The sequence below is a fragment of the Curcuma longa genome, chromosome 21 (genome assembly GCF_044706935.1).
Source record: "Curcuma longa cultivar G26 ecotype Majalengka, Jawa Barat chromosome 21, ITB_CL_G26_1.1, whole genome shotgun sequence".
NCBI lineage: Eukaryota > Viridiplantae > Streptophyta > Magnoliopsida > Zingiberales > Zingiberaceae > Curcuma > Curcuma longa.
The window spans coordinates 13252341-13269068 of record NC_133881.1 but is presented as its reverse complement, the minus strand read 5'-3'; the positions used below and the strand labels follow the sequence as shown (position 1 = coordinate 13269068).

General features: G+C 36.6%; 2 protein-coding genes and 1 non-coding gene across 3 annotated transcripts; 1 reads left to right on the top strand and 2 right to left on the bottom strand.

The window, feature by feature from the left end:
- Positions 1-1793: 1793 nt before the first annotated feature.
- LOC141814830 (uncharacterized) lies at positions 1794-8177 on the bottom strand. Its single transcript, XM_074702779.1, has 6 exons — positions 7638-8177; positions 2717-2769; positions 2542-2629; positions 2364-2462; positions 2159-2271; positions 1794-2084 (listed from the first exon to the last, which is right to left on the bottom strand). Exons 1-6 carry the CDS (start codon positions 8115-8117, stop codon positions 2060-2062), a joined length of 858 nt encoding a protein of 285 aa, XP_074558880.1. The 5' UTR covers positions 8118-8177; the 3' UTR covers positions 1794-2059.
- Positions 8178-9450: 1273 nt separating this feature from the next.
- On the bottom strand, positions 9451-9523 carry TRNAF-GAA (transfer RNA phenylalanine (anticodon GAA)). The gene has a single exon. It is a non-coding gene; the product is annotated as a tRNA-Phe (tRNA).
- Positions 9524-10163: 640 nt separating this feature from the next.
- LOC141814970 (ribonucleases P/MRP protein subunit POP1) lies at positions 10164-16703 on the top strand. Its single transcript, XM_074702931.1, has 10 exons — positions 10164-10879; positions 11351-11447; positions 11573-11689; positions 11771-12004; positions 12342-12460; positions 12549-13013; positions 13310-13418; positions 14703-15358; positions 16116-16286; positions 16370-16703. The coding sequence occupies exons 1-10, from the start codon at positions 10419-10421 to the stop codon at positions 16560-16562; spliced, it is 2622 nt and encodes an 873-aa protein (XP_074559032.1). The 5' UTR covers positions 10164-10418; the 3' UTR covers positions 16563-16703.
- The last annotated feature ends 25 nt before the right edge of the window (positions 16704-16728 follow it).

Here is a 16728-nt window from a genome sequence, read left to right as displayed (position 1 = left end):
CCAAAAATTTTCATGAGAATGGTTCGATCATCTTTAAAATGAATAGTATGACTCTTGAGATCGCAATCGGACTGAGTCGTGACCACCTAGTTTGGAAGTTGACGGTCAAGATAGTACTCACGAGCAGTGAAGGATGAGGCTAGGGGATTTTAAGGCGCCACTAAAATCTACGCAGCATGAGAAAAAAGAGATAAGAACGGAGATCAAGATGCCCTGACTCAACCGCTTCGATGCTCAAGTCAATTTCTTAACCGGAGAAGGAGAAGGGACTGCAAAGAGAATGAGCATGTTTAAGTCTATTAGTGTGTGTACCTGTGTTCGTGTGAGGAGGGGAAAATATGTAGACATATGAAAGAGAATAGTAGCGAAATATCTTATCTCAATTAAGGAGAATATCTTCGAGTGGAGATTTTGTCAAAAGAGCTGTCCCATCTAGGTAAGGAGAATATCTCATCACTGCCACCATAGTGAAAAGTCGTATCATCCATACCAATACGACATGCTGTATTAATGGGGTGATGAGCTGGTTATAAGCTGTCTGATATATCATATGATTGCATGTGTCTTTTTGGCGGCAGCCTGATCAGGGGCTGATCAGAACGAAGTTGGTTGAGTGAGTCGTATGACACTGAGGAGGCGAAGCAGAGAGAGCCCGAGCCGAGGTCGGTTGAGACGGGCCTTGAGGGTGAGGACTTGATGCAACCGGGAGGAGACTCAGTGGCGTGGCTTGGAGCTCAGGAGTCGGTTGTTGAAATGAAGTGAAGCTTTAAGAAAGGTCAGGTGTAAGACCCAAACTGAGTCGAATGCCAAGTTCGATATGGGACTCCGACCTAAGCTGCTCCCTGAGTCAAGCTCGTCAACTCGAGTTGAACGGAATACTGAGTCATGGTTGCTGAGTCGAGGCACTTGACCAAGTCAGTCAACTCTGAAATCATATCTTCTTTCTAATGTGTCATTATATCGAATCAAATCTTAACCTTCTAGATTCAATCATACCAACCCATAATAAATAGAATAGTAAAAAATAGATTAAAAAAATATATAATTGCTTACGAACTAAAATCTGATGTCAACCACAATGATGAGACTAAGTCAGCGCAATATCAAGTCATATATTCCACAGTCCACATGCCCACTCTACCAACCGAAGAAACCAATACACAAGCCAAAGTCAACCGTATTGTCGGATGACTTCGTCTTCCTCAAGTCTTTGAATCCTTCGGCGTCCGCGTACTCCGCGACGCGGCCGCGCTCTCGACGCGGCGGCGACGCGGGCTGGCTCCCCTGCGCCTCCCCTGGGGCACGTCCCTGTTCTCTATAAAACAGCAGCAGTACGAGGAGAACATGTTCTGTAGCAATCGCAGTTAAGTTCCAGCCTGAACACCAAGTCGCATCAGTGTTGCAATCCATGCAGGGGCATTAGACGCAAACCAGGTCTTCAATTGTCTGCACGACTTCTTCTCCCCCCTCGCCGGTGGGGCTCGGTCGTCGGGAGGTTGAGGAGGAGAAGGAAGAGGCTTGAAGAGCCTGGTTTGCCACTGGTGTCCTGCTGCTTCTGGATAGCTGCGGTGGTGCTGCTTGCTGCTCAGGCAGGAGACATTTGGATGGATCTGATTACATGAACAACTATAGACTCGATTGTTTCTAATTCTACATTATATCATAGTGTTTTCTGAACATTTTATTTAGCTCTGTTAATCTCCACAGGAGTGGCAACAGTGAAGACGATGAAGGTCCAAGCAACAGGTAACAAGAGAGTATCTTTTCTACTGTTTAACCAACTAAACTTCCAATGCAACAGGTAACAAGAGAGTATTAGCAAGCAACGATATCAACAAACACAGTGGAAGGCTATCAGTAGTATCTTTTCTATACTTGATCGAGTTCAAAAGCTCTACATCCAGTGAGTGATTTGCAAAACAAGTTAAAAGATCACAATGAGAGGCGGCATACAAGTCAACCACCCAAAAGATTAAGTCTCAGCTGTTGTCAATATATAGACTCAGCTCCGGGCATCATATGTTCATCAGAAACGTATTTAGTTTTCTATCTTCCACATTTATCGCAGCTTTCGATTTTTTTGCCTGCAAAATGCTTGAGTAGATGAATATGTAGCCAGCAAATATCCAGAATTTGCAAGGATGTATTAGGTACTAACCAAAACATATCCTTCTTTTCCTGAGCTAACAGCTCCTCAAATGAGATATCAGGAGGTTCTGTTTCATGGTCAGAATCGACTTTATCCTCCGTGTTTTCGCTAGCCTCAAGCAACTGGAACAACATAATGGATGGAGATTACAGTTGTGTAATCCTTATGCAGATTACAGTTACACTATTGCTGAAATTGCCCTAGTATTTTATACCATTTTATATGCCGGCGAGAGCTTAAGCTGCTCCTGAAGTAGATTATAGACGATTGCATCTTCCTCTAATCTCTTGTGCTCCATCTCCAGTTTGCATATCTGCATCCAAACAAAATCTCATCTTTTAGTCAATAGGCAAGACAGTGAGTAGCTGAGATTGAGCAATAGTTGTTCGCACCTGTTGGCAAAGACGATCAATAGAAGATCTGTTAGCTTTGCACAACAAGGCCTTTTTTATCTTAAAACTCCTCTGAATGATCTCGGACCTGAAAAGGCACAGAAGAATGCATGCGATTGGACACTGATAAAGGAGAACAGAGAGCTATTTAAATCCCTGTCGAGCGAATACATACTTGCGCTGCAATTCAGTTCTTGCGTCAACCAGGCAGTTGATAAACTGCCCTACCTGCAATATGTAAGCTTTGAGTTACGCTCTAAAGGCTTCAGGATGTTGATTAGTAACCTAAAGATAAATGTTGGTTTTTGAAAAATTTCCAGAGAAGAACAATAAATGTAACATACCAACAATCAAGACTGCTAGATAGAAATAGGGAATACAAGAAAATTAAATTTGCAAAACACTAAGGAGAGGTTGGCAATCATGCCACAAACTAAAACTTTTGACCATTATTCATTATTCAAAAAGTGTGATACAAAGGGGAGTTTTCTTAGTCAGCTCAATATAATTAAGGGCTAAGCAAATTTGGAGCCAAGAAACTTAGGAGAAACTAAACTTAATAACTAAGAAATTATAAGCATGACTCCAACACCAACTTAGGATTTTGTCTCAATTACAATCATGATTCCAACACTTCTAAGGATTTTGACCTTCTTAAAACATGACTCCCACATTAGAAACTATATATTTTGTCAATAACCTTCATAATTGAGAATTTTATTGCCTCACAATAGTTTTTCCAAATTATGTTGTATCACAAGGTTTGGTCATGCAAGCCTGTATTTTGAAGAATAGCAAATTTTATCTAAGCACATAAACTTAACAATTACAATTTCTAAATTAAAATTCAAGAAACACAAATCATTCCTATTTCCCACTAAAAGCAAACTATGCAGAAAATCTAAACATTAACAAGGAAACACAGCAGTACCCTTTTAACTAAAGATAGCATTGCTCATAAAACTGGTACATACAATTGTTAGTTTTACACAAATTGTTAGATCCTAAATTTTATCACATTTTAAATTATTTTTTCAAATTTATAGACAGCAGATTATGTTGAATCAAATTGACATTTTAGGTTTTGTGGATTGAGTTGAAATCGGTTCATCAAGTAGTGATTATGTGCTTGAAATGGGCTCGATTTGGACTCATTTTGGCCAATTTACGATTGAACCAAGTTTATACTTGAAATAGTTTCTGTGGTTAGTGGACTTTTAGTAGAGCTTTTCAGGGATTAGGACTTATTTATATTTCCTCCCTCTCTCTCCATGTATTTTTTCCCCTCTTATCCCCATCATTCTCCTCTCTTCCTCTACATGTGACACCGCCACTCACTCACTCCTTCCATTGTGCGCACACATCACCGCCCCAACCCAAGCTACCGTTGTTGGTGGGTCTCTCTCTCCCTCAATCTTTCTCGAACTCTCTCTCATGTCCCTATTGCAATGCACTGCCACCACCATTTGGGACCAAGGACAAGCTGTCACTATTAGTAACCTCTCCCCTTGCACACGCCAAAGTGCATGACATCAATGCTCGCATGCTCCAGAGTTGCTCCCTTGTGCCGTCACCACAATTGTGCATGTCCCGACACCGCTACTTGAAGTAGCCTGCATCCGGCGTCATTGGTTGGCCCTTGCACACCATGGAGCTACTTGCCTGGCCCTTGACCTTTAAAATTTTTGGACTTTTTAATCCTTCCAACTCATTATATATTGAATTAAATATGTAAAAGAAAAGATCATTTATGTTGTTACAACTATTCTGGAAATCTAGCTCCAGCTCTAGATTTGTGCTACTATGATTTTTGCCTCTCTGACAGTTAATTACGGCTTCTGTTCTTAGTGCACTGATGCACTCTCATTCAAATTTAAATAATCTTTAAGAAACATATGCAATAGCTTCATTAATTAGCTCTAGTAGAATAACATTGTCTATGTTGCCAACTAAAAGAACTCTACAGAAGAATTCAACAAATTAGGCAGTGGAGTTTTTATGAATATTTGTGTTATCATCTGAGATCTATCCTCTAACTTTCACAAAGCCTTGTGTTTATTGTTACATAAATCTGTCATTTTCTACACAACCACTTCATGAGAGGAAATTGATCGATGACACTGTCCTTCATGTAACTCACCCCTAAGTTTTACATAATACACAATGTTATATTCTCACTACAGACCATATGAATGGCATTATCTACAAGGCATAGTAGTAACTGTTTTTGCCTCCATCATCTTCTAATTATTCTCTAACATCTAATGTCTTTGCCTTCTTGTTGCAGAGTAGATTACCCCATAGAACTTGTTGCATAAAAAAAATTAATATCCTCTATTGTCATGAGGGAAAGAAAACTAGATTTCCAATCAATCCTTTAAACATGAAATCCTTTGATGTTCACTGAAATTCCTTCAATTCAAATAATTATGTGTCTCCAATAATAATTGTTTCATCCATTTTTTGGGCTCATAATTGCCTCTGATATCACTGATTTGATAACTTTTTAGCTTTAATACCATTTATTGGGCTCACAAGTGCCTCTAATACCACGGATAAGATCGAAAGGTTACTCGAACACCACCTGCTGTAATCCATCGCTTTATACCATAAACTTGTAAATCAAAATTCATCTTTAGAATGTGTGGAATTTTTGTCTCCTTAGGTAGAATAACACAAGCACAAAAAAAAAGAGTAATTTACAGACTAAATCAGCACATTTTATTCCTGTGCAAATTAGAAAGGCTACACAAAGATTAGCAGCTCTATAGGTCAAGTTGTTAAATATCATGCAATGCCAATCTCTATTACATCCAATTGAGATTGCAAAGTTATTGCACTTTTTTTTAAGAAGTTAGCACAAAGCTTTAGGGACCATTCTTACTTCTAGTACTGCTTTTCATCCTTGAACGGATGATACGTTCAAATGAACCCAGAATCAGTCAAGGAAATTAGAAGGCCCTGATATGATCCCAGAATCAATTGAAAATTTAAGTTAGTAAGAGATCATCACCATATTACTTAATGTAGACAAAAGAGTTATGCTGGTATAAAAAGGTGAGAATTCAAATTCCAAGTAGGGAACCATGTATTTTTAAAAGTATCACCAACTACAGGAATTAAGAGATTTGGAAGAAAACACAAGGCCAGTCCCCCATTTCATTGGTCCAATTGAAATTTTGGAGAAATTTGTAGGGTAGCTTACAAGTTGGCATTGCCCCCTTAGCAGGCATTCATGATGTTTTCCATGTTAAGGAAATATATCTATGATCCAAATCATGTAATTGAGATGCTGTAGAATTACAAATGACACAACATATGAAGGAAAGTATCTTGCATTATGGACAAAAAAGAGAAAATTTTACAGAGAAGAACTATTCCATATGCAAAAATACCACGGAGTCATCATTTGTTCACAGTTTTCCTATGAGATCATTCCACAGATTTTAAAGACCAGCCCATAGTTTTCCATTAACAACCTACAAAAAAAAGAGAGGAGACAACTGGCCTTTAAAGGCCAGCTGCAACCTTCAATAAAAACCAAGTGTAGCTTTCAATGAAGACCAGCAACCAAACAACCTCTCTTCCTTTAAATATATAAAGAGAAACAAGTTCTTCCTCTTATTGCATTAGTTGCTGGTTGTTGCTCATTAGAAACGGTTATTGGTTGCTGCTGTTTAGAAGGTAACAGAATGAAGAAAGAGGAAAGAAAAAGAAAAAGAAAAAAGAAGAAGAGAATAAATAAAAGAGGGAAAAGGTTAGGATTTTGAATTTTGAAGAAGAAACTAAGGCTTTAGAACAATACAGGTTATTCTTTGAATTTTCAAGAGAAGGGGTATAGAATTTATCTTGCTTATCCTAAAGTGAATCTCCTCGCTAACCTTGGAATCATGGGTTAGTAGGTTGACAATAATGTTTTCCCTATATCATTGTATTTTTTTTTAAAAAAGTTAGTTCTTGTATTTATTTTGCAGGACAACTTGAATAACTCTGCAATTTTTTATTGTTGGCATAATTGTGATATTGAAACTTAAGTTCAAATATATATGTGACTAATTAACCAGTATTAAAGTGAATGCTATGGTCTAGCCTACCAATGAGGATTATAGATTGGACATGTTAATATGGTTTTGTTATATGAAACTAGTTCTATTCAAGCTATATGCTCTTTCTGGACCTGAGTCACTAGAGCAAGTTTGAAACTGTACCACCAGGGTAATTGTGATTGTAGCCTAAACTTAAGATAATATGCAAGTTGTTTCACAACTCATTTTTCAATTTGTTTTCTTTATAAAATTAAGTCCACATACATGATGTGATCACTTCCTATTTTAGATATTTGCAAATGTTTAAAATGCTAATTCAACTGTGTATATAGTATTATACACATGTCATTTTAACTGTTATTTGGTGTGTACTAATTATATGCAGTAATAATTTATTTTCAGGTAAAGACATCCATGCTTCAAATGCCACTGGGCTAAAAGGGTTTTGAAAAAGAGTGTTCCTTAATTATCTACTAAAACTTTTTGCTTGACTTGTATAGAAACCTGTATGTAAAGTTGCAGTAAGTTTGGTTTATGAAATGAATATTTTATCTGATACTTGTTTGTCTATTGCCTTACGTATTGCTATCTATTGAGCTTTCCAGCATTCTGTTATGTACTAGAGTTGGGGCATGATAATGACCTTATTTAGCAAATATTTCAGACTCCAAATTTCCAAGTTCTTAGCAGCCTTTTATAATCCCTACAGCCTCTTCTGTTCCTTGTTCCAATCAAGAGACAGAAGATAAACAGCAGCAATCAAAGCAATCGGGAAGCAAAGAAAAATTCCTAGATTACGCAGAAAAGAAAGTAAACGAGCACGCCCCTACAAGCTAACATCATCAGTGGGATAAACCTTCATGGCGCGACAAACCCTACATTTCAAGTTTTCCTTTTGTTGTAGAAATCATCGAGTCATAAAAAACACATCTTTGATTTCATTTCTCCAATTCGAACATTGATTTACGAACTCGACCAAAACACTGACCCAAACTTCCCTCAAATAGCGTATTAAAAAGGTAAAAGGTTTTAAGGAAGAAGGAAAATAACCTGAGCCATTGTCAAGGTCTTCTCTTTATTCGACTTCACGATCTCATCGTACTGCATCTTGATCTTCCTCTGCGTACAGCTGGCGAACGAGGAGAAGGGGTATATGCACTCGATCTTCCCGAATCCCAGCTCTCCTATCCTATGTGTGTCCACCGACGCGGCGTTCCTCTCCTCATCGGCGCCGTCCGACCCTCCGCGAGACTCTACTCTCTTCTTCCTCGACCTTTTCCTCCGGCCCTTCTCCTCAGAGCCCGAGGACGCCTCTTCATCCCTGCCTTCGTCAAGACGTTGAGGTGGCGGCGGAGAGTCCCACGCCGGGAGGTCGCAACGCAGGCCAAGGTGGTTCTTTTCTCCGCATCTGGTCCGTGAACTACTGCGCCTCTTGGCCCAAAGGAAGAGTACGATGAGAAACGAGAGGGAGGAAAGGAAGAGGGGGAAGAAGGGGAAGGATGGGGCTGCTACTGATTCCGGCGCCGCCATCGGCGGAAGCTTGTCATCCCACAGAACAGAGGAAGAGGAAATTTAACACTAGCTTTCCGTCTGCGGTCTGCTTTCGGTTTTATCTCTTCATGCGTAGATAGATTTATCTATTTTTTGTTGACTTTTTTCCATTTATCAAAAAAAACTTTTTATCTATTTAATCATCAAAATATTTAGCAAAAAATATGAGGATGTTCTTTTTTATATAATTTTTTTATTTATTTTTAAAAGACGCCTCCTAAATTTTGGCAGCATCGTTGCGCTCAAACTCAGCCATAAAATATTTTTAAAATTTTTTTAAAAAAAATAAAAAATCAATTAACTCCTGGATTCGGCGGATGTGTATTATTTCAATTTCGACGACATTCAATACTTATCCGTATAATATATTTATTTCATAATAATTAATTTAATCATGTCATAAAAATAAAAAAAACTGATAAAAATCAATCAACCTCATTTTTATAAAAGATGAAATTCACCCAATCGGCTTCACAGAAGTAGATTACGATGGAGAAGGACATTATCTCAGTTTCGTCAAAATTCGAACTCTTACCAACTTCTATAACTTTACTTTATCGTAATCAACTCAGTTATGTCTCAGAGACAATAAACTCCAAACTCATACCCACATCGTTATCCTATCAAAACAATATTATTTTATCTTCTTACAAGAGTGTTTCATTTCTCTATCATTTTCCTTTAAGACTATTATTGATCTCTCTTTTTATTTCTCCGATGTATTTATCGTCGTTACCTTTCATACAATATTTTTTATGATTTTTAATGTGTTTTATATTGAGTTATTCATCAAATTTGTGGTGTTCTCATATGAGGTCCGGGATTCGGTTGTTTAGTTTTTTAAGGCTATATATTAGTTTTTTCAGAATTGTCATTCGAGCCTTTGAGAATAAAAATCGAAAGACATCTTAAATTATATAAATTATTAAAAAAACATCTTTAAAAATAATAATGAAAAAGAAATTTTATCAGATATTTTTTTAAATATTATTTATTTATAATATTGTTGCAGTTATCGTAGCTATTAAATTTTAAATTCTAAATATTATTATATTAAAATACTTTTTTATTAATTTAATCAAAATTTATTTAAATTTCATAAAAATTATTTTAAATTAATAAAAAAATATATTTAAAAATAATAATAAAAAAGGGATTTTATCAGATATTTTATTATTGTAGCTATTACATTTTAAATTGATTAATTTAAATTTTATAAAAATTATTTTAAATTAAGAAACTAGTTAACAATAGCATGATCTATTTAAACAAGGAAAGTTTTGAACTCGCAATGTGTAACAAAAATATCAAATGCGGTGAGCGTGGATCGAACACGCGACCTTCAGATCTTCAGTCTGACGCTCTCCCAACTGAGCTATCCCCGCTGATATCTATTAAATTACATACATTAAAATATCATAAATTATTAGAACAGCTTATGATAGTGCTAAAGTCCTATTAATGAACGTTTAATTCCCACCGAAAGGGATTGCTGAGGTTTCCCATGAAGAACGTGTAGTATTAACTATTAAACAAAAAGCCAATCATCTTTTATATAGAGATATAAAAAAATAGATTTATATCGTAGTTAAATTAGTAGTAAAATATATTTATGGCTAATAAATTGACAGAGAAAATAGTTTATGTATTTATTTAGTTGGCCAAGGAGATAATACTCGGATTAAATCTATTTGTAAGCACATTGTTTATATATAAAATTTTAATTAATTTAATATTAATATTTAAATTTAGCCAAGAAAATGCAATGCAAAGAATAAACAACAAAATGGAACATATCTTCTCTTCTATGATTAAAAAAATTGCATAATATATTTATAAAAATATTATTTATATATTTATTAAAACTATACTTTTAGGAAAATTTAAATCTAATTTTATGAATCGGAAGGATCAACATATAAATCAGTAAATTTTATGGGTGCATGTGAAAAGTTTCTCTTTAAATAGCGGCGCATATGTTTCGCTGGGTAGGTTAGTCTCCTAAACCCGACTAATAAACCCTACTCTGCTACTTCGCCTCTGCTTCCTACGTCGGCGACCAGAAGAGAGCAGGCCGTCGGCGACCGGAGGGGAGCAGGACGCCGGTGCTTTGTTCGAGTTCCTTCGCCGTATTTAATAGGGTGGAACTCCTTCGAGGTCGTGGCCACCATCCAGGACACCTCTACTTGCGAGTAGCACGAACACTGCTTGGCTACCAAAGGGACGCATTGGAGAAACCAGGGCAACTTGGCAATTCGAAGGGCAATCCTGATTTCTCCGATGACTATGGATAGCAAGAACGCCAATTCCTTGTCGATTTCCTCTGCTCCTACTCTTCCCCGAACCCTAAACGTGCACAGTTTCACTGAATCCCGAGCAGCCGAGCTCGTTTCGCTCCACAACATCATATCCACAAGGTTGAACGGTGACTTCCGCATCCGCCGCGACAAGAGGAGAAGAACCACCGGGCATCGGACTACCGACAACCACCGCCGTCGCTCGAAGAGAAGAAAGATACAGGGAGACAATGGAATCCATGGTGAGGACGGGGAGAAGGATCAAAAAACCAAGAAGGTATCCCGGAAAACTCGTCGGAGAATGGAGTTTCTAGATAACCCGATTTCTGGGTTTGGCACCTCGGGGGACGGAACAAAGAGGCTGAGAACGCACCTCTGGCATGCCAAGCGATTCACAATGGTCAAGCGTTGGGGATTTTACCTTCCGCTGGGACTTCATGGCAGGTCAGGATGCTAGATTTTTCATTGTAACTCATTTGTTTTCAAATATATCAGATGGAAATTTCCAACGTGTGAATTAATTCTTCTGCTGCGCCCATTTGAAGTCTTACGTTTTATGGAGAGAGGGGGAAAAATTATATATCAGTAGAAGAACACCTGATACAGGTTCAGAGAGAAAATTCATAGGTTCTTAGTAGGTTATATGCCTTTGTCTAGGAAAGTTTCAGTGATATTTTTGTGAAATACGTTTTTTTTCAGATACGCCTTTGTTTAAGCAAGTTGATGCAACTTTTGTCTGAATTTCAGCTAATAATTTGTGCAAATTTAAACCACATAGAGCTAATCTCGTATCAAGTTTAAGCATGTTTATCATTCTTGCTATTGATATTGTCTGATGAACTTGCAGTGACATTGCTCCTTTGAAGTTAATTATTATTATTATCTTCTGACATTCGATGTTATTGATTCTTGCAGAGGAAGAGGCTCAAGAGCTGTCTTAAGGCGGTGTAAAAATGGTGCCCTTGTACATGATTCTAGTTATAACATTCCCATCCAATTAGAGGGTGCAGAGGCAGGCATCTTCTTCCCCCTTGTGAATTTTGGGACTTAAATCCTTCCATCTGTTTATTTCTATTTTCAGTTTGTACAACATTTTCATCACAAATTCATTGGGACTTCTATTCTGTGTTTCTTTAGGAATCTATAGTGGCAATATTACAGATGGTTTTATTCCCATCACCTACTTTACCTGCAAATGCACTAGAGATGCAATCAAAATGGGTAGCTCAGGGAGTTTGCTATGGAAATGCTACGGTAGGTTGTTTACTTTGTCAAGATGATTTATCAAAAGGTCCATTCTTGAAAAACAAAATCACGATATTGCCTTTCCTTCAGCTTCATCATTTTGGAGCACCAATTTCCAAATTGATAGCTCCTGTAATTTACATGTGGAGCCCCTTACCAACTGGTAACGATAACAATAGTCTGGGGCAACATGGTAATTCAAACATTTCTGGAAGCTCACATAAAGGTGAATGCATTTCTTCAAATAGAAAATTGTGGATATGGATACACGCTGCTGCAATTGATGAAGGATTTGATGTACTAAATAATGCATGCCAAAAGCAGGTACATTAATCCTTTTTTCTTATTGGTTCTGGTTTCCTCTTCCTCATCCCCCATAAATGATGCATTGCTGCACCCTTTTTTCCTCTTAGTTGTTTTTCCATCTGTTGTCGATGCATATGCTATAACTAAATATCCTTTTTGTTATGTTTGTGTAGCAGGATCTTATACTTTTTGGTTTCCTTATCTATGCAGTTTTTTTCTTTTCTAAAAAAGCATTATGAGCTTATCAATATTTGTGAACACCATAGATCAACTTGCAATGAAATTCCAAAATTTGAATTTATATTTTAAGTAGTGTTTGTGGAACTAACGACACTTGTTTGTTTTGATTGTTCAGATGCATGAGTTTGGTTCAGATGTCAGATGTTTTAACATTGAGGGGCAAGTTGCAAGGTTAGATGTTATGGGATCCAAGGCAACACAAATGCTAGAGAAGATTTTACATCCTGTCTCCCTGTACGTTTTTAGTGATAGTAAATGAGAGTTTAAACTGCATGAATTAAATAAAAGTTTTCAGTGAATAATAGTTATCTATTCTTTTCAGTTCAGGTGCAACTGAAGATAATTCTATGTTAAACCAATCGTGTAATACTCCTTGTATCAACTCAAACGATCAGAAATTGGTTTTCCTTGATCATTTGGAAAACCTTCCATCTCGTGCAGTTGTATCTTTAACCACTCATGATCCACGGGATTTGCCATCTAGTGGAAATGTGGTTCAAGTTAGTGAACATATCCCCAGCCTTGACAATGATTTTTTGCAAAAAGATTACCCTGATATCAATGAAAAGTTTCATTCTGGTTCCAAAAGTCTGTGGGATTTTGCTGATAACTTATTCCCACCTATTCCTGAAAGCATTCTTTGCAAAGAGAGACATGATAAACGCTTGTATAACTTCTTCCTTGAGCCGTCTGGTAGAGGAGAAGCACTTGAAGTAAAAGATGATCCACACCGATACTGCCCTCTTTTGCTTCTTAAACATAACAAGCATGGGAGTCTCCATATGGGGTGAGATTCTATTTTGTTGTTTGTTTTCTTGTATATCAAACTGCTGTTTATGATTAGTATTGAGTGTTCTGTTCATAGGGATGTCAACATTGTGGGACAAGATAGTATTTTCTTCACCGCATTTGCCTGTTCAGGGGCTGCTAGTTTTATGGTTTCATAAATGCATGCCATTTGTTTAGTTTTCACATCTTTTGCTATTGATTGTTTTTTAAATACCTTGTCATCTTGACGGAGCTGTGAAATTATTTGGCTTAAACTCTATGTATTGATCCTGCAACTAAAATTTTTACTCTCAGGTGGTCTATTATTCTACCACTTTGCTGGGTCAAGGCTTTCTGGGTACCCTTGGTCTCACATGGGTTTCATGCGATTGGTTTGAGAGAAAGACGGTGGATTGCCTGTAATGTAAGTAAATTGCCACTGTGTAATTAATTTTAATTCATGGATGGTTATTGTTGATTATGGATAACGATTATTGTAAATGAAGTATATTTCGTTTATTGACTTTGAGATTGATAATTTTATAGTGCAGTTTATAAAAGTAAAGATGATATATAATCTTTCTAATTATAGAAGGATCAAGTTGATGAGTCATACCATGCATTATGTGGAAAGAGTTACTGAGAAGAAAAGAGGTGAAATAAAAATTTCTGTGAAGCAATTAGGCCCTATGTCTAGAAGGTCAACCATAGATTCTTTTTATTTACAAGACAACTAATGAAAAAAATATAGAGAAAAAGATTTGCATATGATTTTTATTGACTTGAAAAAAAAGAACACACAAGATACGCTCAGTTGACAATTATTGGAGAAGAAAGGAATATCTAGTAATATAAATGCAATAAATATATGTACAAGAATGTTGTTAATAGTCTCAGAGCTACTGAAAATGACAAATTATTTCCTATGTATATATAGGTGTACATCAAGAGTAATCTCTAAGTGCTTATTTCTTTACTTTAGTAATTGATGAACTAACAAATCATATTCAAACCGTGTTTGTCCAACTATCTACGATGAACTACATCAATCCATTAGCTCTACACAAGTTATATCATTAGTTATTCAAAAAACAAATATCCCTTTCTTCTGTCCCAGCTATCTAGGCCGAACTATTTTTCTTTATCCTATGGATTATTTTCATCAATATCCCTTTCTTTTAAACTAAAATAAAATATCTACAAATATTACTCTTACAAGGATTTCATATCCAGCCTTCTTAATTATTTAATCAATTCTTTTGTTATTACTCAAATTACATTTCCTATTTTGATTATTTTCTTGCTTACCTTAAAACCTTTAGTTTGTAAAGTATTGTACACAATAAAATCTTGAATTTAATCCCATTGCCATCCCATCGATCAGCACAATATTGTCTACAAATGATACACTTCAGCTATTAGTAATTGATGTATCATTTGTAGACAAATCATATTCAAGATTGATGATCAGCTTGACTATCTTGAAGAAACTAGTCAAAAGTCAACATATTAAGTTTATTTGTAAGTTATTATTTGGTATAATAATTTGGATGGTGAATTAGGGAACCTTGGTTATCTTCTATTTCTTTCCATATATGAGCTCAGTTTTTGAATTTTCATTTCCCAAGTTTTTTATAGTATTTTTTTACATTTTTACATTTTTTATCTTATATTATTTTCCAACTAAGCATTATAAAACATCTTGCAGAGTGGCTTACCATCTTTTCCGTTTGATTTTCCTGATTGCAAAGCTTACTCGTCTTTCATGGTGGATGAAGCTGCTGCAATTAATAAAGCATCTGAGCTCCGGCCTCCTGCTGCGAGAGCTATAAAAGTGCCAATCCCCCCTCCTTGGAACTGCATAGCTACTGCATTTGATAGAGCATCTGAACTACTTCCTGCTCTGAGACCTTTAAAAGGACTTATACCCCGTCCATGTAAATTTTTATCCTCTACTTTTGTAGAAGGACCGGACACAGTAAGAGCTTGTCAGGAGCAGCAATTCCAGACCTCTTCCAGAGTTGTTTCAGAAGAGCCAATTGTATGCTTGGACTCCGAAGATATGGCTTCATCATCTACGTGCCAAGTTGCTGGAAGCTTTTCGAATGTTGTTCCTAGGACATCCGAAGTTTTGAACTGGTACTTTGAAAACATTCGTAGTCAAGATTTGCATCTGTTACCTAAGATTCATACAGGGAAAAATTGTACGATTGGCTGGGTTAAAAGCAGTACCAATTCAAGACATATTGACAAAAAACTCTGCTTTGTACGAGTTCTGCTTCATGCATTCAAGGAGGGTGTTTTTGAAGAAGGAGCAATGATTTGCGCACCACTTTCAGGAGACCTTTCACAATGGACATCCAGGTTTGCTCATTTACAAAACTTATTTCATGTTGTTTCTTATTAGCTAGTAATATACATTAGTTTTAGTAGAAATTAACTAAGTAATTGCAACAAATATTAGAGGTCATCGATGTTAGACTGTAATTAGAAGGGTTTTGTGGAAAAGCAGCAATATGGATTTGAATATCGATTTTAGTTATCGTGCTCTGTGGATGATATTAGTTATTTCTATTTTTAGTAAGGGAGACAGGTGAGGAGGGGGAGTGGGAGAGAGGAGAGAGATGGAAAGGAGAAAGTGTTTTTGTTGAAATATATCACTGAAGCTGAGAGGAATTACTGGATATTGCTTAAGGGTAAGATAAAGATTTTTCATATATGACTAAAATTCCTTTCATAGGAGAGAAATTCCTTTGCGATGGAGGATAAGAAAGTAAATGAGATGGAGGGCAAGGATGGAATAAGTTTCCTTCTCTCTAAAATATTCACCTAAGCAAGAGTTTGGCACCCTTCCATCCTTTCCAATACTCTCCAAATTATCTGTTCCAAAAACATTCTTTAGTTGTCGTTTGAGAAGACGAGTTGATGTGCATTTGGGTGGATCCATATATATACACGAGATGCATTGTGCTTTTATTTCTAAGCAATTAATTTTGGAGTTCATAATGCAGCCTGAGTTTGTTTGTCAAATATGAACATGCACATTCAAGTAAACGAAAAAAAAAACCTTTTATATGATCATCTTCATAGATATCAACCACAGTGATTTTTCTTCATGCAGATCAGAGGAAATGGATGATCAAGAGCTTAAAGTCCCTCAATCTTTTGTGCAATCCTGCTTCACAGAGCAAGAATCTGGCAAATGGGAGCTGCTTGATCCTGAAGAATGTTCAACTATGCCAACATTTAGGTGGCCCATCGGATTTGTTACAACTGGTTTCGTACATGGGAGGTATTCCATCACTTCTCGGTTATTAGCGGCTTAATGATGATTAATTGTCTGTAAATTCTGTCTACTAATTTTTGTTTTCACAGTTCCAATCCGGTAGCGGTGGCTTACTGTGAAGCCAGACTCCTTGCAGCACTGAGAGAACAACAGTCATCTGTTGCCCGGATAACAGATTCCAAAATATTGATATTTGTCCGAAATATGAGATCTACAGCTTATAGGCGTGCTCATGCCATAATCGTTGTTGAAGATCAGAATGATGACTTGGAGTTTTTGTGAATGCAAGGCTGAATCGTGGAGCTTTAGCATCATTTTAAATTGCATGCTGCCCATGAATTGGTCTATCCAACTCCATTTCTGTTGTATGAACAGTTTGGTTTTAACGAATTAATGAATGAAATTATAGTTTCTGTGTACAAATTAGCGTTAGCTATGCACAGTGTTT

Excerpts from the sequence above, each read along its gene's own strand:
- LOC141814830 (XM_074702779.1), bottom strand. The coding sequence starts at position 8,117 with ATGGCGGCGCCGGAATCAGTAGCAGCCCCATCCTTCCCCTTCTTCCCC. Across the intron at positions 2,770-7,637 it reads AGACCTTGACAATGGCTCAG|GTAGGGCAGTTTATCAACTG; the intron begins GTTATTTTCCTT and ends TACATATTGCAG. Across the intron at positions 2,463-2,541 it reads TTGATCGTCTTTGCCAACAG|ATATGCAAACTGGAGATGGA; the intron begins GTGCGAACAACT and ends GTTTGGATGCAG.
- LOC141814970 (XM_074702931.1), top strand. The coding sequence starts at position 10,419 with ATGACTATGGATAGCAAGAACGCCAATTCCTTGTCGATTTCCTCTGCT. Across the intron at positions 10,880-11,350 it reads CCGCTGGGACTTCATGGCAG|AGGAAGAGGCTCAAGAGCTG; the intron begins GTCAGGATGCTA and ends TGATTCTTGCAG. Across the intron at positions 12,005-12,341 it reads ATAATGCATGCCAAAAGCAG|ATGCATGAGTTTGGTTCAGA; the intron begins GTACATTAATCC and ends TTGATTGTTCAG.